The sequence below is a fragment of the Amphibalanus amphitrite genome, unplaced genomic scaffold (genome assembly GCF_019059575.1).
Source record: "Amphibalanus amphitrite isolate SeventyFive unplaced genomic scaffold, NRLGWU_Aamphi_draft 000101F_arrow, whole genome shotgun sequence".
NCBI classification, from domain to species: domain Eukaryota; kingdom Metazoa; phylum Arthropoda; class Thecostraca; order Balanomorpha; family Balanidae; genus Amphibalanus; species Amphibalanus amphitrite.
The window spans coordinates 752,665-776,228 of record NW_024881596.1 but is presented as its reverse complement, the minus strand read 5'-3'; the positions used below and the strand labels follow the sequence as shown (position 1 = coordinate 776,228).

General features: G+C 48.0%; 3 protein-coding genes and 1 long non-coding RNA gene across 9 annotated transcripts; 3 read left to right on the top strand and 1 right to left on the bottom strand.

Annotated features, from left to right (window-relative positions):
- Positions 1-1,294: 1,294 nt before the first annotated feature.
- On the top strand, positions 1,295-6,603 carry LOC122380576 (thioredoxin domain-containing protein 9-like). Of its 4 annotated transcripts, none has more exons than XM_043363860.1 (5): positions 1,295-1,326; positions 4,455-4,664; positions 4,954-5,155; positions 5,366-5,502; positions 5,794-6,603. In XM_043363860.1, exons 2-5 carry the CDS (start codon positions 4,488-4,490, stop codon positions 5,920-5,922), a joined length of 645 nt encoding a protein of 214 aa, XP_043219795.1. In that variant the 5' UTR covers positions 1,295-1,326; positions 4,455-4,487; the 3' UTR covers positions 5,923-6,603. The 4 variants fall into 4 exon arrangements, with proteins under 4 accessions (XP_043219795.1, XP_043219793.1, XP_043219792.1 ...); XM_043363858.1 differs by lacking the exon at positions 1,295-1,326 and adding an exon at positions 1,500-1,617; XM_043363857.1 differs by lacking the exon at positions 1,295-1,326 and adding an exon at positions 1,535-1,645.
- Positions 6,604-7,102: 499 nt separating this feature from the next.
- LOC122380577 lies at positions 7,103-10,149 on the top strand. Its single transcript, XM_043363861.1, has 5 exons — positions 7,103-7,320; positions 7,810-7,926; positions 8,452-8,598; positions 8,921-9,042; positions 9,571-10,149. The coding sequence occupies exons 1-5, from the start codon at positions 7,257-7,259 to the stop codon at positions 9,694-9,696; spliced, it is 576 nt and encodes a 191-aa protein (XP_043219796.1). The 5' UTR covers positions 7,103-7,256; the 3' UTR covers positions 9,697-10,149.
- Positions 10,150-10,252: 103 nt separating this feature from the next.
- Positions 10,253-23,560, top strand: LOC122380574 (cell wall protein AWA1-like). Of its 3 annotated transcripts, none has more exons than XM_043363852.1 (7): positions 10,253-10,647; positions 16,014-16,144; positions 17,443-17,632; positions 18,135-19,787; positions 20,165-20,239; positions 20,427-20,729; positions 21,691-23,560. In XM_043363852.1, exons 1-7 carry the CDS (start codon positions 10,639-10,641, stop codon positions 21,817-21,819), a joined length of 2,490 nt encoding a protein of 829 aa, XP_043219787.1. In that variant the 5' UTR covers positions 10,253-10,638; the 3' UTR covers positions 21,820-23,560. The 3 variants fall into 3 exon arrangements, with proteins under 3 accessions (XP_043219787.1, XP_043219786.1, XP_043219785.1); XM_043363851.1 differs by lacking the exon at positions 10,253-10,647 and adding an exon at positions 14,834-14,929; XM_043363850.1 differs by lacking the exons at positions 10,253-10,647; positions 16,014-16,144 and adding an exon at positions 16,630-17,265.
- On the bottom strand, positions 11,825-14,486 carry LOC122380578. Its single transcript, XR_006256347.1, has 2 exons — positions 13,964-14,486; positions 11,825-12,834 (listed from the first exon to the last, which is right to left on the bottom strand). It is a non-coding gene; the product is annotated as an uncharacterized LOC122380578 (long non-coding RNA).
- Positions 23,561-23,564: the final 4 nt, after the last annotated feature.

Below are 23,564 nucleotides of genomic sequence, written 5' to 3'. Positions count from 1 at the left end.
GATTGTCCTTTACATTGGTGCCAAGGCTTACATAATTGTCTGAAAGGGTTTATGCTGATCTGGGTGCAGGTTCAGCCATCTGTCTCACGCGGGCCTCTCACACTGACCCAGTGGTCTGAGCCTGAGGGCCGGAGCCAATGAAAATGAAATGCTAAATCCTTGATGTATGATACTTGAGAGAGCAGCATAAATCCTATCTTACGAACATGAACTCCTTTGCGATTGACGTAAGCCGGTCATGTAAACGGGGCCGCTTTTGGACTATTGAGGGACCTAGATGCTACACACGAGTGCTCTTATGCCTAAAGTTATGCTCCATTGCTCTTCTTTCGTGACCAAAGTCCTACAAATTTTCCACGAGTAAAAACAAGCCAATTCATTTTGATATCATTTACTGAGATACATTTACACGTTTACCAACTTCAATTTAGTTTTCATTTTTACCTATCATTTATAAAATGGCGTGAATTGTGAGGAACTGCATAACGCTTCATAACTAAAAGGACGGGATAATTGGGTGCCTGTTGCCGTCTTAGCCTTTTTGTTCATCCCTTTTGGCCTTGCTATTCCTTTTCTTTAACATTAGAACAACCGTGTCCGTCGTAGGTACCTAGTCGTTCTAAGCATTGGTGAAGACCCTCACATGCATTGCTTAAGATTGGTGAAGGATCCTTCACCAATCTAAAACTTTGGTGAAAGCTATCCTTCACCAAAGAGATACGTTGCTACACCTATGTTGGTAAGTTACTAAGTTCTCAACACCAAAAGGGGCGTCTCTCAAATACTGTGACGGTCACTCATTGCATTCCCAGAAACAATGCGTATCTATTACCTATGAATATTACCGAGAAAAAAAATAAGGAGCGGCTAAAGGTGGCTTCATCCAACATTCTCGCTCATGAGATATGTGTGTACTGTATACCCCACGTCGACTCTTTTGCCCACGTCTATTGTCTAGTCCCTAATTCTGCTCATAGATGGCACTAGCGGCAACGCCTGGTGGCATACTGTGCCGTAGCGCTTCACTGATTTCCTTTGGTAGCTCATGCATCGACTTTGAAAGAGGTGTTTGAAATGTAAAATCTCAATGGAGTTGCATTTTTTTACAGACAGGTTTATGTAATGTTAAATGTCTGGGCTACTCAATAACCAGCTGCTTGATTAATATTTGAAAAAAACTTGTTTGTTCATACATGATAGTTTAGTACTGGCGTTTTATCATTAAAAGAAACATATGCGCTAGATTTGTATACAAATAGCTGAGTAACTGGCACGGTAACTGGTTATAGATAGCTATCAAGGAAAAAAAGTTGATAGAAACTAGCGGTGTCTTATATAAACTTCTAAAATTTCTCCCTATACTTGATTTTGTTGATTTATAGCGGCCCATGTTGTTTTTATTAAAAATATAAATAAAATTGGCAAGTGTTTTGGAAAGAAACAGTTTTCAAAAACAAAATTTAGGGAAGGATTTAACCACAGTGTATATAAATAGGGATTTTAATTTATCACAAAGTTACATGGAACCCAAGTAAAGGCGTTGGCATTCTCTCGGGATTCGTGTGTGGCTGGGAACCAAGATGATTGTTGTTTTTGATAGATAATAAAGTATTTGCAGTAGGTAGTTCTGTTAATTTTCGGAAAGGCAAGAGTGACCCCATTTCATTTTTTTTCATTGATTTGTTGTACCTGTGGGGTGAAGGAGGTCACCTGTCTAAGTCTCACCATTTCTTTGCCTTTGTCTGCCATGGTTAGGTCATGGATGAAGTATTCCTGGATAGGACACTCCCTATTCCCCAACACTAGCGCCGGCGACCAAGCGGCCGCCCTGGTGGCGGAGCTCCGAAACATCGGCGGCGAGTGCGCCGGCGGCCGCCGCACCGGCTTGCGTGCTAAAAACGCGGTAATGGAGGGCGAAATTAGCGAACTTTAGCTAATAAGACACAATTTCAGACACTTTAAACATAATTTTTAGTCCTTTCTTATAATTATTATGGCTCCATTTAGTCACTATCACGTACGGAATCATTACCTGATGCCGATAAACTGAGCCGGTATTCTTGACTTGCCGATGCAATTTATCATGAAATATCATCGTTCCTCGGCAGTCAAACAAGTTCCTATCGATGATTTAATACAAATATCAACTTATTTACATGTTATCGCATAAAACTTAACTTTATTCCAAAATTGGCTCTTCGGCTGTAATCACGAACCCTCACTTGTCAGCAGAATTTAAGCAACTTCTTAAATCAAAACTGGGAAAAGAATATTTCCATGACATTCCTCAATTCCTGTTCTACCTGGTTCACAAAAAATTTTCATCAAAATCGGTTATAGGTAAGTAATAAACGACAAAAGTATACAAAAAGACACGCTCCGCCCATAGCCCGCAATGCTAAAATGACGCCAGCGCCCTCGCCGTTGTGAAATCCGCCGCCGCCGCCGGGTGGTCGGAAAATCGGCGGAGTGTCCGATCCAGGAATACCTAATCCATGGTTAGGTGCAGAAACATTAAAGAAGCTATCATGCCTGGATGGCAATACCTATTGTGATGGTTCTCTCTGTTAGTTGTGTTGGGAGCATCACTTAAAGCTGAATGGTGCAATATGGCTCAAAATGTTTCACATTTTGATTTTAAACAAGTGTTTGGCCGTCTACGCTGTTCATCCACACACATCTTTTTTTTGGTGGGATAAGACAGAATACCACAGTTGGATATTTGTAAGATCGCAAACTGCAAACTGTGTCTCGGTTCTTTTTTATGAATACAATATGATTTTGGCTGACTTGTAGTGAGTTGCACTGCTATTATAGTATTTGTATTTTTTTTTAATTCCAGAGGCCCCAAATTCTAAAAGAAGATTATCCAAGATAGTAGTGACCAAATTCTAAAAGAAGATTATCCAAGATAGTAGTGAAAAGTACACTGATATTTTGTAGCTAGGTAGCTCTAACGGTACTCCTAGGAGACGTCACCCGAGCTGCCATTTCTACGTCTTACGTGCGCAGCAATTGTCTTTTCATGGTTAAATATATAACAAAACATAATCTAACCTGACCTAACCTTACCTACAACCTACAACCTACAACCTAACCTACCAACCTACAACCTACAACCTACAACCTAACCTACCAACCTACAACCTAACCTACCAACCTACAACCTAACCTACCAACCTACAACCTAACCTACCAACCTATCTAACTGGATATGGCAGCTCGGGTGATGTCTGCTAAGAAAATACCTCTCTAACCCCTTATCAGTCATTCAGCTAGCTTGTAAATAGATCAGTGGCATTAGCTGGCTACCTATGTCATGGCAATTGGCATTTGGCAACCACCCAATTGACATTTTGGCAGCACCCAGGTTTGTCAAGCATGTTATTTGAGGTCCACTTCTACCACCCATGACAGCAACTACTCAGCTCGTGATAATTATGATGGGAGGGGGACGGGAGGGGGGAGGAGCATTGGGGATCTGAACTCATGAACTGCAATGGGATTGATGGTATGAGTATATATTAGGTCCGAGTGGACAATTGTGACGCTGTCGATACAAATATGTAACAGCAAAAAAATTAGGTTTTAGGTTAGGCTAGGTTAGGTTAGGTTGTAGGTTTTAGGTTTTAGGTTGGTAGGTTTGTAGGTTTTAGGTTGTTAGGTTGTAGGTTTGTAGGCTGTAGGTTGGGGTTGTAGGTACTAAATAGGTAAGGTTAGGTCAGGATTGATTATGTTTTTTCTTTTATTTCCAAGACATATGAGTATCATTTTTGGATTCAGGATGTCAAATTATGTATGAATATGAAAATTTTATCTTTTAACAGTCACTCGGACCTAATGTATACTTTTACCGAATTGACAAGTATGACAGACAATATTTTGTATGATGGGGAATTTGGACACATATATCTATAACCAAATTTGCTTGCATGAAGGTCAGCAGATAAAGATTTGCTGATATAAATAAATTCAGTGATTACTTGGTTAGGGATGGGATGGGGAAACATTGAAGCGTTTTTGCTAAGCAGTGATTATTGGATAGGCCTGAGTGGTACTAGTACTGTCTGATTGCTTAATTTATCCCACCCACCTGCCACAGACCATTGTCCCGGGAGTTCCAAATGGAATGTTAGAGTTGGCCCTGGCTCTTACTACTCAGAGTCAAATGCTTTACCAGCTTAGCTATGTTAGAGGCTTTCAAAGGAGATGTGTAAAAATGCTGATGCCTAGTAAGAAATGCACTATCAATGTTTAAGACTTCGAATGTGTCATGTGATGTCAAAATGAATAACAAAGATTGGCCTTGGAATTGTGGGAGTATTGACAGTAGGCATAAGTATAATTGTTAATTGATTTATAGGATTATTGACAGTTGACATAACCATAAGATCTTTCATCCTGCTACTTCAGGTATTTTGCCAGCAGGATGAAATAATGCCATTTGTTTCCAGAAGTTTTGCAGGAGCAATTAAACAGACTCAGCCATGGAGACGGCGATGCAGGCGCAGCTGGTGTCGGCAGCGCAGCAGCTGGAGCAGCAGCTGGATGACGAGATCAGCCGGCTGGACCGGCTCGGCACCGACGACCTCGAGAAGATCCGCCGAGACCGGATCGCCGAGATGAAACGGATGAAGGAGAAACGCCACCAGTGGCACGCCAATGTGAGCGAGAGCGTTGTGTAGCCGTCGAGCTGTTGTGGAGCTCCTGATGAGTGATGAGTGTGCTTTTATTTTTTGAAAGCAGACTCTTTATAGGTAGTTACGCTTTTTTCTGGACTGTAATTTATTTCATTCCACTTTTATGTTTTGTGTTTTATGGAATATTGCCAAACAAAATGCGACTTATTATTTTCGTCGCCGTTTTATTGGAATGAGATATGCAGAGCCTGTGGAGTCCAACCTTGCCAAACTGTGAATTCCTTATTTGTATTTCACTCGTAAATGTCTACAGGGTCACGGAGAATACACGGAAATCCCCGAGGAGAAGGACTTCTTCGAGGTGCCGAAGAAATCCGAGAACGTCGTCTGCCACTTCTACCGTGACGACTTCTTCCGGTGCAAGATCGTTGATAAGCACCTGGCCATTCTGGCCAAAAAGCACATGGAAACCAAGTTTGTGAAGATCAACGCCGAAAAGTGCCCTTTCCTCACACGTGAGTTTTCTCCTCAATCTGAATGCTAAAACAAACAGCGTCCTTTTTGTCACAATTAGAACTGTTCTGCTAGTTTTTCTTGTTTCATTGATGTCCTAGCCAAAGGCAACATGCCTATTTTTTCATATAGTAATTATTCAAACTATGTTATAAACTCGCCCATTGAAACGGTTCTTAGTTATATATTTTACGGTACATTATTTATTTCAGAGCGTCTGAAGATCAAGGTGCTGCCCACCATTGCTCTGGTGAAGGACGCCAAGACCAAGGACTACATCGTGGGCTTCGGCGACCTGGGCAACAACGACGAGTTCCCCACCGACCTGCTGGAGTGGAGGATAGCGCAGGTACGTCACCCACTCGCGAGCTTTGTTACGATGGGAACAGGGCTTGTTCCATACACGCCCGCCGTTTCGCAAACCTATGTAATTGTTTTCTCCCGTTCCGTCGTGTCAGCATTCGTTTCATGACCGATGTCCATGTCGCCCCTAACCTCTCTTTGGCGTCTCCCAACCATGTCACCCTCTTTTACCGTGTCTAAAGTCGTTCCGTTCCGTGAGCAATAGGTATAACTCCCTCTCGCCCTTCACTTCTCTGTGGTCGTCCTTGACCGTGTCACCCTCGCCGTGTGTCCACAGGCGGGTGTCATTGACTACAGCGGTGACCTGCTGACTCCTCCCGACGCCGGCGCGCGCAAGTCCCACGTCACCCAGAAGAAGAAGACGATTCGTGGACGTGCGGATGACTCTGACACCGACTCTGACTAGCGAGTCATTAATCAACGAATGGTGACTCAATGAAGACAGGATGGGCCTTAGGACTAAAAATTGGACATTACGTCTCCAATGCTTTTATCAGAATTCCAAAGATCGAATTCTAGATTCGTGACAAGGCGCGTACGTTAAGCATGGGTCTCGTTTGTAGGGTAGCCTGGCTGATATTGGCGTCTATATGACGCAAGCTTTGCGGAATGCAGGAGAATATCGGCTCAAAGAGTAAGTTCGGTAGCTGCAAACTCATCCACAGCTCCGGTACTGGCAGTTTTATCGTTGGCAGTGGGAAGAGAATGAAAGAGCCTCCTCAGTTTCGGGTAGACTGGGAGGTTTCAGCTACTCTCTGGCCCTTGGCTCGTACTTTGTTGGGCTCACACTTCGGTAACATCGGTGAGGGTTGTGGTTGAAACTGAGGCGCATCAGTTTATCGTTACTCGAGCTGAGTAGCGCCGTACGAATAACGCACTAACAGGAGGGGCGCAGACTCCGTGGCCTTAGCGCACCGGTGGATGGTGGAGAAGACATTCCGTGGGGCCGCTAACTCGCCTTAACAGATCTTCTCATTTCGTCCCGCAACTTTGTGGGGGAGTCACTTGGTTTGGTGACACACGTATTCACCTGTGTAAATTCACCGTTTTTGCAATGCATTAATTTATAATACACTCATTGTTGGCAGTTCCTATTGTTTTATTATTCTTTTTTTCGCAAAGAGACGTCCGTTGAGTGACAAGTGATTACAAAACGCTTACTTCGAGGGTCGAACAGCACTAACAACGAGCAAACATGCTGCTATCGTCGACGTCTTATCGGGCTTGATTGGAATCAATGTACATTAGACGTCTTATCAGGATTGATTGGAAATGAAATGTACCTACGTCAGTCCATGATCAGTCAACCTTTGATTCCCCGTCACTTTACGGTAGCAAATATCAAAGCTTGTTTGAGTTCAGACAAACGGATGATTGCTACATTCCGATATTCGAAAGCACAAATTGCTCCAAGCCATGGGACTTTAGGCATAGTGTGCTCTGCTCGTCTGCGAGAAACTGAGGATCGTGGGGATATCAATAATGGCACGTCGACCTGATCTCATACAGTAGCTTGTCGCTGACTCCTCAAGGCCCTCTCTGATAGCGGCCCGGATCCGGCTGATCCCCTGATAGCCGAGCGACTATCACTGCCCCTGATATCAGACAGAACTCCGGCGGCCGCCGGACAGACGGCGACAGGAGCAGCCTAGCCGTCTGTGCCTCCCTGTGTGCTCGTGCCGGGGTGGGTTCCCCAGTGCTCTGTGCTCTGTGCTCTCCGGGACAGGTGGAGCCGCAGCCATGTCGGCTGTACTGGTGAGAGTTGCGGCTTGTATGCTGCTGCTCACCGTTGGACAGCTAGCAGGTATGTACGCAGGGGACGGGACTTCGGACACCCGGCTGGTATGTATATTGTATCACTCTCATGGATGTGCCTCGCCGTACCCTGACTATGACCACTGACCAGTGATTCTTTGTCAATACTTATCGGTTAAGGCCCACTCTCTCTCATAGAGCGTCACTGTTGGATGCCAAGCAGTACCATAAAGGGTTTTTGTTCATTGCTGATGCTGACCGTGTTGTAAACGTACTGCCTCTGTTTGTCTCTTGATATTGGTTTTATTTGATCAGGGGCACCCAGCTGATGAACTTTGACTACGCATTCAGTTGCTCGATTTAAAGGAATATGTATGACGTTTTATTATTATGGTAGTGTGAAATGTTATTGATTACGGGTGTACTCCATGATGACACTGCTTGCTGACGTTAGTGACCAAATCTCATGCGGTTTCACAATTCACCCCCATTACTCGGTTCCGAGGCTGCAATGACGACGTGTGACTATGCGTTTCAGCGATGCGGTGCTGGCAGTACACGTGGCCGGGAGTGGTCGACTGGAACAGCCCGATCGACAACGAGACGACCTGCGAGGGCAAGACGGAGCCGTGCATCGAGCCCTTCGTACTCTCCAGTAGGTGGCTGTCGGGGCCGGGGGTCCGTTGGGGGGGGGGGGGGGCATCGAGCCCTTCGTACTCTCCAGTAGGTGGCTGTCGGGGCCCGGGGGGGGGGGGGGTCCGTTGGGGGGCATCGAGCCCTTCGTACTTTCCAGTAGGTGGCTGTCAGAGGGTCAGAGGGGAGGGTCTTTCCTCTTAGTTGCAGTCCCAGTCTCCCGGTGCACTGAGGAGAAACAATTTGAAATAATTTAGGGTCAATTGTTGCACCGTTATTTTTTATTGACAGGACATAGTTTGGACTGAAGTTTTATCTAGGCTGACTTTTCTCTCTAGTTAACTTTATTACCGACCGAACCAGCGCGTAACGTCAATTAACTCACTTTGAACTGACTATCATATCTGACGTTATGGGCATCAAACCTGTGAGCCGCTGGCTCGCGTCGTCTTTGCCTTTGGCCCACCGTTGGCGTCCTACCCATACCAGCCCACTGACTTTACTGTCGAGTCCGCGACTGATCGGCTATGGTGTCACCTGATTGCAGTGAACAGCACAGAACCGAACATGACCAAACTCCAGGAGCTGTGCGAGAGCGGCGGCTGCCCTCCGGAACTGTGGTGTAACACAAAGGGAGGCGAGTCGTGCGTCAAATACGCCTTCTGGACCACCGATGTCACCACAAACGAACTCAGTGAGTGCAATATGCAGGAGTCGCGATGGTCTCTCTCTCTCTCTCTCTCTCTCTCTCTCTCTCTCTCTCTCTCTCTCTCTCTCTCTCTCTCTCTCTCCCTTTCTCTCGCTTTCTTTGTCTCTCTTACTCTCGACCTCTCGCTATCAAGCAGACCTGTGAACGATGTGGTGACAACCTCTGTTTTGGATTTGAACTTTATGACCGTGAGATCTTATTTGAATCTGCTATCGGTGGTGAGATTATCGCTTGCTCTGTTCAGCAAAAAGCCTGTTTAGTATCTACTAGCACTGCTCTCGTCTCACTTGGACTGTCGCTGCCGCAGAGATCGTCAACTACTCGCGCTTCTGCGGCTCGGCTCGCAGCGGCAACGCCGACACGGGCGTGTTCTCTACCGTGGTCAACGACGGGTGCTACCAGCAGCAGATAAATTCGTTCATACTGGAGGTGAGACACGGCGCTGTCAACGGCAGAGATCCAGAGAGGGCGGCTTAGAATGTAAGGAAGGCGATTCACGGGTTTCATTTCTTGTCAGTGTTTTCCGACATAGGCGTCATGTTCAACACACTGCTCTGTGGTTAGCCGATGCCGTTACTATCTTCAATACAATAGATCCCACAGGTCCCATGCAATAGCTGATGAGCCTGCTACCCTTCTTGTTGACACGCCATTGTTCATGATGTCACGCGGTGTATGACGTCACCCACCTTCCGATGGGCTTATGATTGAGTGGCTGTGGGTGGCAGGTCATCATCTGTCAATTGTCATACCCAGCTATCGCACGCTATGGTATCAGTTTTCTCAGAGCTGGTTACGAACCGATCGCAACAGCATTTACGGTTGTGAATTTCAATTATCGATATAGTGTTAGCCCATTTGTAGCCAAAGTTCATCGCATTTATGATCTGATAAGTGCTGACAGTAACTAGTATCATAATGATACGACTTTAACCGGATGTTCCTATCTCATTTCAGACGTGTTTCTGTCACGGTAGCTACCTCTGTAACGGAGCCAACGGTCTCAGCACGTCCGCGGGACTCCTGGCCCTCCTAGTGGCCTCTTCCATAGCGGCGGCTGCGGCGGGCATCTGGAGGACCTGACCTGAGTGGCGGACGGTCCTCCCGTAATCTCTGACGGCGCCGCGATGGTATCTGTGGTTTACGAACTTATGATGTGAAGACCGGGCCAGTACGTCGCATGCCACCGCGCCGGGTCTCGATTCAGTTTGCTCTGCGTCAGAACCCAAGCACTGGGACAATGATGGTGCGTTTCTTCTGATTTATCGCAATTCACTGTATGCAGTTTGTCAAGCAATGGAAGATCAAGTGACTTCTAGTAAAGGCATATTTGGGACTCCTCTGTGACAATTTGCCCGTTCGCTCACAGTGCCAAAGATTGCTATTGCGGAAGAATTTGATTTGCTCAGATTCGGCGTTTTTATAAGGACAATGTTATTGTTTATGCACTTCTTATATGCAAAATGTTACAAATTGCTGTTTTAATGTTTCATAGAAGCTCATTTCCCGAGCAATAAACGACATAACCTACCTAAAGTTCGATCTCTTCGGAAATGATCGGGACTGGATTTACTCAGAAAATGCTGACACGATGTTCGTTTGAAATACAATTCATCGCTATAATATATCATTATTACACCAGTTTGTAGCTAGCATCGCTAAAATAAACCAACCAAACAAACGTGAAACGCTTCCCATGCTGAGCACTGTTGGCTGAAAAAGCATGAAGTGAGTGAGGACAAGAGTGAAGAGATTAGCTCGACTCCCTTCGTCGCCTGCTGCCAAATGCGCTTAGTATATGGCAGCAGCTTAGACAAGCGTGAGCGGCGTGTACGAGACGTATGCTGGCGCAAACATTTGACTGAATGGCCTTGCGAAATTCGAACGAGAGCATCACGAGAGCATTGCAGTTGGGCGCGGTTTTTCATTGGTTTTTCATCACACTTCAAACTGTTCTCGCTAGAAAATTCGACAAGTGTTACGCATTACAAGAAAACAAGCTCCAACAATTAGGAGTGTGATACAATGGCAGAAGTAAGTATATTCTCCTGAATGCCCTGTTAATTGGAATTCAGTAACAGTAATGTTAAAGTGAATTCAAGCAAATAATTAATGTTCTGCCTCTTTTTGGAGTTCAGTTGGGCAAACTAGGCGGCGGGAATCAAAATATGGAGGCATCAAAATATTGATTCTAGTGGGCGGAGCTTTGACCATATATGGGCATACGTGCAGACCACCATAGAAACGTCAATTCTTCAGCAACCGGCTACAATTTCAAGATAGTTTCTTCACAAAATGAAGAGCAACGTTGAAGCTACCCGCCAGGCACGAAACAATAGCCCTAACCTCTTTGGTTAGTATAGGAAAGCGTCTTGAAAATAATCAAGATATTGATTCATCACGGCGGCTAATCCCGGCGAGAATCAATATTTTGATTCCGCAATCAGCTGGCTAATCATTATTTTGATTCTGAAATCAGCTGGTTTATCAATATATTGATTCTGCGAACCGACTTTCTGCAGGACGCCGGTGAAAACAGGGCGCCGGAGGGCATATTAGTCACGTGACATTTGGAGCTTCTCCCCCCTCCAAGGGCCTTCAAGATTCTAAATATCACGTGTGAATTTCACGAACCTTGATCAAATTGCCTCAGGCGCCCTGTTTTCACCGTCGTCCTTTCTGCAGACGTACTTCACTCTTCAAATTGATTTATGGAATGTTTCTTGTGTGCAAATAATGCAAATTCAATAAATTCATGAAGATATTATCAGCACAGGATCGTGTAATTTTTTTCTAGACCTTATTCCCACGATAGACCAGGGATTTTCAGCACTCACCCTGGCTCCCTGCTCAAAGCTGCAAGCCTTCGAGGGAATGCGTGAAGGGAGCCGTGCTGACCTTCGTATAGGGGTTGTACTGAGTCGGAGCCGGAACCGAAGCCCGACCATTTTACTCGGAGCCGGAGCCGGAGCCGGAGCTGGAACCGATTTTTTCCTCCGGAGCCGAAGCCGTCTGACATTTTCACGGCTCCACATCCCTGCTTTGTAGCATTGATTTTGAGTAAAAAAAAAGTTAACTTATCGTCTTTCACGTGTTCATGAATGTGTTACTACGCATCTGTATCCCGTCCCATTTCTGTGGAGTGCCTACAGTAAGAGATATTTCGCCGAACAATATACTCAAGCCCGTTGCACAAATTGCACAATTTGAATGAAAATATGATACACGGATGTATTTGCATTCGCAAATAATACGATGATATTCATAACACATTTCACAACGATCCCTGCAATTGCCACACATTTGCCATCACAAAGCCCTGTCGTTGATGCCCACATCCCATGCAAAGCAATACTCACTTTTAGGACACGTCTCTTATTCAATATGGTTACGTATTTGCAAAACATGCAGTTAATAATATTTGAAACTGAGACCTAACCGATAAGACATACCGTGGACAGGTAAGAAAAAACAAATAAACGTCTGGAGAATGACCTCAACGTCTCGATGTTGCCTAATTACAAAGAGCAATTTTCGGTTTCGAATCAAATACATCAAAACAAAATTTGTACAGATACACTCAATATAGGGTTTATGATTAGCACGGCTACCTAAAACATCAATCCTGTCAGGTTGAGCCACTTATGTCCACACCCAAAGCAGGTCGCTTTGGAACACCACAAGATCCCATATTACCACCGAAAACGGTCACCAATTGGTCTACTGATCAGCATCTTCAGAACATTCTCGACCGAAAAGCTATCAGTCCTGTCTGTGTTTTGGTTCGCTTCATTTGGGCTATGCGCACGTTTTTCTACTCCGGTTCTAGGGACGAGATAGCAGTCATCACGCGCTGCACCTGCTCGTTCTTTGACAGCTTGGTGACGCTGTCGTCATCCGGCAGGATAAACACGTGGCGCATTTCACCCTCGGCCCCGCCAGCCACATACACACTTCCTTACGTCATATTGTTTCTCGCCACGAGATCAAAGTTCAAAAGGTCGTGATGTAGGTAGTCTCCGCCCAGCCCGAGTCAGGTACTCCACCGGTTGGTCGGGTGCGGCCAGGTCCGCGCAACGCCGCCCTACTTTGGTCGACGCTCTGGTTGACAGAGATGGCGTTGTCATACAGTTGCCTGTCGACTGAACAGCGATTCAAGACGCCATCCTTGACCCTCTGAAGCCGATCCCCGCAACGACCAGTGTTTGATCCTTGGTTGACCTGCAGCAAACAACAGAACACAATAATTAGGACATTTGTGGACAATAAATTAGGAAACTATATGTGTTATTAATCTACTTGTTCAGCAACTATTAATTTTAGAATATATTCAATAAAAAATTAAATACTTAATGTCACTTAAATTTCCACTGAACGCCACCAGGTGCGCCAACAACTGTCATCTCATGCAGTTATATAAATTCTGCCATAAAAGTAGATCTGAGGCCAGTTGTACCAACAGAAAAATAGGTGGCTGCTGGATTTTTTTGTCTAAAAGTTACTTCACATACAGAGCATGAACGGTACAGCCCTATCCGTTTACGTGCCCATCATGTTAACGCTCCATATGTGAAGCAGTCTTTAGGCAAAAAATTCCAGCAGGCAGCTATTTGTGTTGATAAAACTGGCCTCTGAAATTAACTTTGGCATGGACAATCCTGAAAATTAACTATCCAGCATTCCCTGGACTGACGTACATTAGACACGTAATTTTCTTGAAGATCACGCATAATGTAAATATGGCTTACACCATTCAGCAAGTTGCTTTTGTTACACTTAAAATAAGCATCATTGAATTTGTAGCAAAATTGGGCGAAGCAATTACAAGCCAAGCATACATACCTAATATTTAGATAAGGCAAACACGAACATGCACTACGACCATTCAATCTTAACTCGGAACAAGTCAATAACCTAGTTGCCCTTAAAAATTTAAATGCTACAAATTAAAGTTGTAGCAACAATTGGGTGAGTGAGACACAAGCAGAGGCTAAAACATCCAAATTATGTAAAATACTGGACATGCACTGCCCCCATTTCATGAGTCCACCCAACAATTCTATCATGTGAGACAAAACATGAGGCTTCTTGTAACTAATTTATACCGTAACTTTTAAAGGACATCATATTTCACTGAAATACTACACCTAAGACATCATTTTCAAAAAAATATAGCTTAAAAAGACAATAGAAGAGTGAGAAGGCGTCCCGCGCCGCTGACGTCGCTACCGCGCCATGTTCCTAAAACCATCTCTTAAAACGAGTTTTCGGTAAGAAACGTTAAGATCACATGCCTGAAATTGAAAAACACACTTCAAAGTATCTTAAAATATGATCCATTGTTACTTACACTTCAGAAAAGGTCGCTTAAACAAAACAAAACCGGGAGCACTACGTTGCATCCAAACACCCACGACGCCGGCGCGAAATGGCGGGAACCGGAAATCGTGGCTAGATACAAAGAAAAAGAATATTTCTTATAAATGAATTATACAACTAAATAACGCATTTTTTATTTTCTTTTAGACAAAATTATGAAAAAATTACAAAGGCTCATCGTTAATGATAAACAGAGCAAGTTTTAACAGCACGTTTTTGTTGAATTATGGCGGCGAAATCTTTATGCCACTCGTAAAGGTACGCGCGACAAACGGCTGATAGCCGTGCAGCGAAAAATTGAAGCGGGGAAGTTTTTTGTATTGACTTGTCAAAAAATCTCGCCGTCATGGGGGTTATTTCCGCCGTAACGGGTCGTCTGAAGGTGGGAATGTCCCAAATTGAATCAAAATATTGATTCTATGCCCATATATGGTCAAAGCTCCGCCCACTAGAATCAATATTTTGATGCCTCCATATTTTGATTCCCACCGCCTAGTTTGCCCAACTGAGTTTGGATGCATTACAGTTTGGTTCAGCTCAAGCAGATAAAGAAGTAGGAACACTTCATAACAGCGTGCAGTCTCGTGCTGGCTGATTGTCCTGAGGGGCCCTGTGGGTGCCCTGTGTGCGGTCGGAGCGCACACAGCCTCCAAGCTCCGCCCACTGCGTCCCTACATTAGCCTTCTGTCACCGCACACAGCGACCGCTGTGGCCGGTCGGGACTGGCCACAGCGGACCGTCCACCGCACGCAGCCGTGACGTCAGAGCCGCCTACCCATTCGGCATCCCCTACCCCCACGCCTGCTGGACGCACCGCACACACCGCACGCAGCAGTGTGCGGTGCCCGTGAACACCCCTCTGATGGCTGATGGTGACAAACAAAGCTGGCCAGTGCAGTGGTTAGGGCTGCGGAGTGCTGACTCAATTGATTTTAAGATGACTCTTGACTCTGACTCTGGCTCCAACTTTGCAAAATCAACCCTTGCCAACTCTTACTCCGTCTCCAGCTGTGACTCCAGACATAGTTCTCATTAAGTCCATGTAATGAAATCAAATTTCATGTGCGAGATTATCATGCCTCAGGGCTCAGGCGACTCTTTGTGAGTTCCAAGGCCTTGCATTGCCAATAAGTACTTCTTAGATCAAGATATTATGCATTAATGAAAACAAGTTTTGATACAGTAGCCATCTTCAGCTTTTGCAAAGAAATATTCGTCCAAAATGGGTATGTCCTTCAACAAAATCTGGGTCTGGAAGGTCAAGAGCAAAATAATACATATCATCAAGCAACCAGGTAAATTGCATGACTGAGCAATTCAGTGTCAACTCTGACTCTGGACTCTGGAGTCAGAGTCAGTAAGATTTTAGCAACTGCAACTCTGACTTTGGGCAAACTGCAGACTCCGACCGACGGCACAACCCTGAAGCTGGCGATACAAATCTAGTATGTTGCACCAGCTTTGGCCTGTGGGGTGGAACCAGAGTTCAATCAATAGTGAGGATTGTGAGTAACAGTTGATGAGTGGCACCAGCTGTTAGCTAATAGCGCAACTACGCACCTCTAAACTGTAAAGTTTGACCCCCATGTCTGGGCAGTGGTTCATGCACTGATCACTGGGTAGGCAATGACCCAGGCTAGTCACCCTATTGGTCAAGGTCAGCTGTGCAGCTACCTAATCCCTGCCTCAGGGAAGGATGCAGGAATTCAAGGACATTCTCAGCAACACTATATTTAGGAGCATACCTATTGGAAATATACCAGATTGTCTCAGATAGATGGAAAGCATACAAACTTTTGTCGCACCCTTTATTACCTACACTTTACGCAGCTGAGCAGAAAGTAGGTGAGTCGTTGTGTGAAACTGGAAGCTTTGCAACCATATGCTAACGCTATGTTACATCGTGATGTCATATTTGTTATCTGTGTTTGTCCATTGCGTCTCGCTGGCGGCTTTTTGTCGTCCTCTGGGCCGCCACCTACACCTGTCTGCGTCGCTTGCTCATCTCCGTGCTCTTACAGAGGCTGGGCGGTGATCAGCGTGTGCCGGTGCGCACGGCGCCGCCCCCGCCGCCCCCGGGCGCCCCCTCCCCCGCCCCCACCGGAGTGGAGGTGGGGTTCGTCAGGAGTTCGTCACAACCCGCCAACAACAGGTGAGCAACAGCCCTGTGACGCTTTATATGTTATCGTCCCACTGTCTCCCGGGCGCTTTCGCTTAAGCTAACTTCCGAGCCGCCGGTCCACTCTTCACCCTAGTGGTCAAAAGCCGATGAACACCGATGGCTTTTACCGCATCTGTTTTATTCGTTGTTTTATTCCTAGTGTGGTCAATTCTATACCCTATAGCTATTATTTTCATATTTACCTGCTTCTTTTGGAACACGATATCCTATCGAAATCAGATCGAAATCTCTTTTTGCGTTGCTCCAGTCATCTCCACCACCTGTTAAATACGCTGCGTTAGCCTGCAGGTCCTATCAACCTTCGGATTACTCATCCCACTCTGCTGTTGATAGCGGACCACTGATTGCGAACCACGCCACAAGGCTTAGTATCGCGTGTGACGCCAGCGGCAAATCGCCCCTATCGTCGTCCTATCGCTGTGCAGGTGGCGCCCACTCGCGGCCACCACCAGTTAGCAAGTGGCGCAGTGGTGCCGAGAGTCACGCGACACACTCAGCTCCTGTGCGTTGTGTTGAGCCCGAGACATCAAAGCTCTCTGTGGGTTGTGCTCGAGCCAAGACATCCAAATCCACCCAGCATTGGCCAATATGGCGAGCGGCGGCCGGCCTCAGTCCGAGCTACCCCTGTACCCTGAGCCCCCGCCACCCTACTGGGCCGATTCTGCCACCGGAGCCCGCCCGCGCTCGGAGAAATCCCGCCCGCGCCGCCGACGATCTGAGTCGCCGCCTCGCACCAGCAGACAGCCGGCTGCGGCGCGCCGCCAGGGAAGCCGAGAGGGATCCGAGTCCCGCCGACAGCGCAGGGAGCGGCGAGAGCGCCGGTCCGGCAGCGCCGCCTCATCTCGCTCCTGCAGTGCCAGTCGTGCGGAGGGTCTGAGCGTCTGGGAGCCTCGGCCCGCCGGCCGAGATGGCCGTCCGGCAGAAGGAGCAGCGGCGCGGGACCAGCCTGACGGTGTGATGCGGAGCAGTGCCCACGCTGGTCCCCTGGTCCATCTGCCGCGCGTGCCTCCATGCGAACTGGAAGAGAAGTTTAGGAAGTCGAAGGCGTTCAGATATGGCAGACGGAAGCTGGTGTTGAAGGGAGGTTTGAGGTATGCCTCTCCAGACCGTCTTCTCATCTTTTTTTTTCATTTACTTCCCCCATTTCCTGCGGGTCCAGACCCTCCATTTCAGTCTGAAGTATGTCAGCTAGCTGTCTTAAATTCTTGTGATTTTTTTATTTCCGTTTCCGATCGAAAAGTCTTACCGCTCATCTGTTCTATCGGCAGGCGGCCCGTGCTGGAGCTGGTGGATCGGAACGGAAACGACCCGGACCCGCCGCCGTCTCGGCCAGCGCGGTCCTCGGGGCGCCATGGACGCTCGCGCAAGTCGGACAAAGAGGCTCGCCGGGCAGAACAGCAGTCACGGAAGAGGGCGCCGCCGCCGCGGCCGCCGCCTCCTAACCTGCAGGCTGCGCTGGTGAGTACTATATTCTCAATAAACTATTGTAAAAGGTGGCAAGCATAAACCTGTACTGAACTTCCAAAGAACGCATAGAGTGCTGGACAAAGTAAAACTTTCATTCGATATGCTTTTGCGAAATGCGGTGCTCTTGCTCTTCCTATTGACAGTCGACAGTCGACACCGTTGATATCGTGGCGATATCGGTCGCATGCGGTGCTGATTTCGTCACAGCCTCGTGACTTTATCGCCACCACACCCAACCGATATGTACCGGTTTGATTTGGCGTTTCGATGACCGCTTTGTTCAAATGATTCTGTAGTACCATTAATGACGATACGTCATTCTCGTATGTGTCCTGACTTGGTGCTCTCCTGGCATGCTATGGGGAGAAGAATGATCAATCTAAGATGGGACATTAATGAAAATGTGTGCGGACGAGTTTTGGTTATCTCTGGTGCATGAATATTTGCTGTGGTGACAATGGATGTTGTTGCTGATTCTGTCTCTCTTTGCCAGGGCTCACCACCGTCCTATGAAGAGACGCTAAAAATGGACTCTGCGGCGGCCGACCGGCTGGCGGAGCCCATTTCGGAGAGCGGTAACCCGTTCCTGATGGGAGTCCGCCGCACGTCAGACCGACCGGCCGCCTCCCCGCTACACCGCGACCACTCCTCGTCCGCCCTGACATCTACCGGCAGTTCCGGGAACCTGGCCGGCGGCTCGGTGTCACGGAACTCCAGCACCAGGTCCGCTGCGGATAGCTCCAGATCCGCGGCGGATGACTCGTCCCGCAGATCCAGCGCCACGCCCTCGCTGGACAGCGCGTCTGCGGCCGTTATCTCTGACACGCAGAGCGAGCCAGCTGGGGCGGACCCCTGGTCGCGCCGGTCGAGCGGAGTGGCCTCTGGAGACCCACAGGGGAGTGGAGCGGAGAGGAGTTCCTTCGACAGCGGTCAGGAGGGCTCATCATCAGCCACCCAGAGCAGCAGGTCCAGCTATAATCCATTCCATCCGCTACCGGCAGACGGACAGGCCGGTCAATCCGCAAGCGCATCGACTTCCTCTGTCACCGCACCGCCACGCCACAGCCGAGCGGGTCCCGCGGGTAGCGGTCTGACCCCGTCGGCCGGCTGGGCGGGCTCCAACAGCAGCTCGGCTCACAGAGACTCGGGCTGGGCAGGCCGAGTCAGTCGTACTGCCTCTCAGCTTAACCACAGTCCTTTCACCAGAGACGGGCCGGGCAGGACGGCGCACCACGGCGCGCCGTTTGGACGGGAGACCGTGTGGGCTGGGAGGATCACCCGGGCTGACTCGACCTCGGATAAGATGGTGACCAGAGGCTCGTCGGGGTCACTGTCTAAGGATGGCGAGAGTGCGTCTGGAACCTCACCCAGTGAGCCTTCCGGCTCTGTGTCTCAAGCAGTTGAAGCTCCGGTAAGCAGGTCCGATACCATCCGGTCGGCTGGAGCCGCGACAAGCACATCAGCAAGTACTTCAGCTAGTCTTTCTACCAGTCCAACTAGCAGTCTTCCAGCCAGTCCTGTAAGAAGCCATCCAGCCAGTCCCGCAGCTAGCCCTGCAGCTAGTCCTCCAGGTAGTCCACCAGCTAGTCCCCCAACCAGCCCTCGAACTGCGCGACCAACAAGATCAGCCACCAGCTCCCCACCGGTCCCGTCTTCTACTCCTCTGGTTCTGACCGTCTATACCACCGTCAGCCACGAATCGGCCGATGACTCGGCTGGACAGTCGGCCGGCGAGTCAGCGAGTCTCACGGTGGGAGAGTCAGTGAGTCATGCAGCGGGAGAGGCACTGAGTCGCACAACCGTTGAGTCATTGAGCTCTCCGGTCGGCTCGGCTCACGCCTCATCCGTCTCTCCGGCTGGTGCCAGATCCGGTGAAGGCTCGGCTCGATCCTCAGTCACTTCTCCGGACAGAGCTGGCGTCACCTCTTCAACCACCAGCCCCGCTCTTCATAATGGCGACTCGTTGGCCGAAAACGGTGACCTGGTGGATACAGGAGACCGATGTGATCGTTCGGAGGGGGTCGTGCTGAGGAGGAACCGTGGCGGCGCGTCGGCAGGGGCGGCACGAGTGACGTCTTCGACGGTGGATGCCCATCGGGGGTCCGGCGACGCTCCACCACTGAACTGGGGACTGCCCGTCGAACCGGTGAGTAAGGATGCACGGATGGGTGATTTTACAACATGGACTGTGGAAGTTTGGATACAAGTTGAAATTTTGATGCTCCAGGGCCTTTTTCATTCGCAATTAGATGCGCGTAATCTATTAAATCGCCGAAGTTTTCGCGTTATAACTACATTTTTGACTTTTCTCGAATTCAACCGTCAATCGGCAAAAATAATTTGCTGAGGCTATTCGACCTATCTAAGGTAGCGGAAGAAAACGTTTGGTTGAATTTATTATACACACCTCGTCTATTTATTGATAAGTGATTTGTTCGCTCCTGCTGATCCTCTCATGATAGCTGGTAAACATCGTGTGCCTGCCGTCCTCAGTTCTAACTGCTAATTATCTTTTGTTTCTAGGTGACGTCAACCACACCACAAGCAGTAGCCCTGTACGACTTTCACTCCTCGGCGCCTGGCGACCTCCCATTTAAGGTAAACACACGGTATCAACTTATCATGCAACCGGGAACACTCATTCTGATAGCCTCTTGATTGTTTGACATTATCGTTAATATGTTTTATCTTGTTCACAGAATGGTGTTTCTTGGTAGTGTTGTAGCTGTTGCTTGTGCCCTCGTATGTTATCCATCTCTGACGTTCCTCCACCCTTTCCGTGCAGGCGGGCGACTCTCTGGTACTTGTTCGTCGTGTGACGGCCGACTGGCTTCTCTGCCAAGTGGGGGACCGGCACGGCCTGGTACCGGCTCACCACGTCCGAGAGACGGTCCCTCTGCCCACCTCCCTCTCCGTGTCCCTGCCTGGAGCGGCCTCCCCGCTCCCTCCAGCCCCGGGCTTGTCCTCGAGCCAGTCAACCAGCCCCGAGTCGCAGCCCACCAGCCCCGACGGTCCGCCCGCTCAGGGTCAGCGCGCGATGGCGCTGTACGACTTCGTACCTCAGGAGAAGTACGATCTGGGTTTTAAGGTGAGTGGCCTGCGCCGCCTGAAACCGCTCATGTAGCTAGGTGGGACAAGGACGTAGTTAGGGTTAGTGCTTAATATGCGGCTTGGCCTTGTCCTGGCTCTTTTAGCTGGTAGTAGTAGCGCTGAGTAGTTTTAGCGTAGTTAGGGACCGCCTGTTGCATTGCATCATTGAAGTGTCAGTGGCTGAGTCACTGAAGCGGGGCCCTGGGAGTGTGGGCCGCAATGTATGATCAAGAATCTGGAGTCTGAATGCTTATGTAGTCATAAGTTGACTCAGTCAGATATAATTATATCTTGTAATTTAACAGATTTACTTTTTGGCCTTATTAGAGACCTATCTAGTTATGTTCAGGCGATCTGTGCCTGTGCCTTCAGTGGATGGAAATTAGTTCTTCTCATAATCATATCGTATTTGTTGTATCGACGCCCTGAATCTGTTTTGTTGCTGATTGCTCCTCCGTGGCGTAATTCATTCATTCATCCAATCTTATCCATCCGTCTGATGAATATATTCGTCCATATTTTCGTCCACTTTGTCACACCCGTCAAATATTGGCGAACTTCGACATGTTCCATCAAATCGCTGATTTTGGAATTCGGACAATCAATCTTTTTATTTTTTCTCTTTTATCTCCGTTTTCTTTCCATCTTGCTTTTCCTCTCCGTTTCTTTATTTCCCATCAGCTCTATTCGCTTGCCATTTGCTAATTCCGCCGTGATCACCCTCATCGTTTCTAACTCAACCAGTCGATCAGCTCGGTATCATACTAGAGACCGGGAATCGCCATCCTCGCAACCATCAACTATGGTTTGGCTCCATATTTTTACTGCTCCATAGTCCGCGGATCCTCAGACGTTGATCTACCCTCCTCAGTTCCAGTAGCCAGCCGCTGAGCTTCCACACTCCACACTCCCTAACGGCAGAAGAGTGACTCGCGGTCTGTCCGCTGATCTCTCTACAGGCTGGCGACATGCTTCTGGTCGTGGGAAAACTGAACAACGACTGGGGCTACGGCAGCCGGCGCGGCGTCTCTGGACAGTTTCCGCTGTCCTACGTGGATGTGGAGGTCGAGAATGTGCCCACCATCTGAGTGAGCACAGTCATACAGGCAGTACCGACCACCTGATCACGTCTGGCATCGAATCATCGACCTAAGGTCGCCAACCACCTGCCACTGACATCGTGCTTCCGACCTCTGACTGCCGACATGGACCGTCGACCACCGACCACTGACCGACTCGACACGAGTCGCGCGGTCAATCTTTGATGTTTGCCGACGATGGACTAGCCGATTTCAGGCTGTCGTTGTCTTTTGGCGAAAGTGGAAGCATTTCGAAAGTGAATGGATTTCAGTTCCACATCGTGCAGTCGACAGAATGTGGACGGAAAGCGAGTGAGATTTTGTCAACGTCCATCTTTCTACATATAAAGCATGAGTGGAATGGCACACTGGGAGGGGATGAAATGTTGCCTCTTCCGAGCGAGGAGACGAGAAACTGTGTGATGGAATATAACCAATTGGTTGTAACACTGGGACAAGGATTAAGTGGTGAATGTGATGCCAATAACTATGCTAAGTTATCCTGCCGAGGAAGATTGGTCTAAATGAGGGCTCTAAATGAAAGGGGGTGCTGTAGCTGTCCCCAGAACGCTGCTGTGATCGTCCCGCGGTATGACCAAGTCACTGGCGGAACGGTCGGGTCAATTCCAACCGGCCGGTTGTATCGAGGCACTTTGCCTCGGCTCACATTTATACCAATAACTTGGAGCTTAACGTCTTCTACCCGCTCTGTCGCTGTGAATACATACTCGGGCGTTTTTAGAGCTTCATTCGGGTCTAAGACTGATGCGCTTTGTCAACGCTGCGTAGAAGGTATATTTATAGTCGCAAGCCGGCAGACTTTCAATGGGGTCCCGTCTTTCTATTGGCGTGGCCTCACTCGAATCACAGTCACTGGGGACATTTTCAGCCGACTGGCTTATTTTTATAATGTGCTCGACCATTCATAGAGATTAGCCCGGAAGTTGGCCGAAGACTGTGCCATACCAGATAAAACTGTCGATGATGTGCATTTTAACGATTGTGTGTGACATAGATTTAGACACTGTGCCTTGACCAACGCAGGAACGCATCGATCATATGGGTTGGATATAGCGATTAGCGAAAAAGGGTACACATTCCCTCTCTGCCAGGTGATACAATTTGCGTCTATCCCGTCTGTTTCTTGCTTGACCGCTATCAGACCAGAGATGCCCATTAACGACATTCGTCGAATCACTTTTGCTAAATAGTCAACATTCACAATCATTTTGTGAAATTAAAGTATTTATCTGGCACAAACATGCCGAAGGCTGCTTTGCGACGAACTTCTACGTTTTTTTCAGCCTACAAATGACCAACGAACGCTGCGATCCGAACTTTGTCATGCTCGTATTGATAAGTTGATAGCTTCTATTTCATTGACCTCGGAGATTCATTTGCCCTTCCTCTCCTGTTGTGAAACCTAAATAATACCGTGTCGGCACGGCACCATACATTATTCGATGCCAACTAGCCTGCTCCTCTTCTCAGGATATTACCCTGCTTCCCATAATAAACCATAGGCCTTGGTTTTATTCCTCCAAAGTATCAGCGTATGACAAATGATCGATAGGTGTATAAGATTAAATAAGTGCGGGTGTTTTTCTAACGATATGCTGTTTGAGATTGTCCGAGTGCTTTGCCGGTCGCCTTTCGACGGTAGCTTCTGGGCAATGCACGGGGCATGTGATGACTGGTGCTATTGAAAATCAGCTGTTTTGTACGATGACGAATATATGACTGCTTTCTATGAC

Bases quoted from the DNA above. Each gene is read 5' to 3' on its own strand.
- LOC122380574 (XM_043363850.1), top strand. From the start codon at position 16,763: ATGGCGAGCGGCGGCCGGCCTCAGTCCGAGCTACCCCTGTACCCTGAG. The intron at 17,266-17,442 runs GTATGCCTCTCC...TTCTATCGGCAG, and splicing joins GTGTTGAAGGGAGGTTTGAG to GCGGCCCGTGCTGGAGCTGG. The intron at 19,788-20,164 runs GTGAGTAAGGAT...TTTTGTTTCTAG, and splicing joins GGGGACTGCCCGTCGAACCG to GTGACGTCAACCACACCACA.
- LOC122380576 (XM_043363860.1), top strand. From the start codon at position 4,488: ATGGAGACGGCGATGCAGGCGCAGCTGGTGTCGGCAGCGCAGCAGCTG. The intron at 5,156-5,365 runs GTGAGTTTTCTC...TATTTATTTCAG, and splicing joins AAAGTGCCCTTTCCTCACAC to AGCGTCTGAAGATCAAGGTG. The intron at 5,503-5,793 runs GTACGTCACCCA...GTGTGTCCACAG, and splicing joins TGGAGTGGAGGATAGCGCAG to GCGGGTGTCATTGACTACAG.
- LOC122380577 (XM_043363861.1), top strand. From the start codon at position 7,257: ATGTCGGCTGTACTGGTGAGAGTTGCGGCTTGTATGCTGCTGCTCACC. The intron at 7,321-7,809 runs GTATGTACGCAG...TATGCGTTTCAG, and splicing joins CACCGTTGGACAGCTAGCAG to CGATGCGGTGCTGGCAGTAC. The intron at 7,927-8,451 runs GTAGGTGGCTGT...ACCTGATTGCAG, and splicing joins CGAGCCCTTCGTACTCTCCA to TGAACAGCACAGAACCGAAC.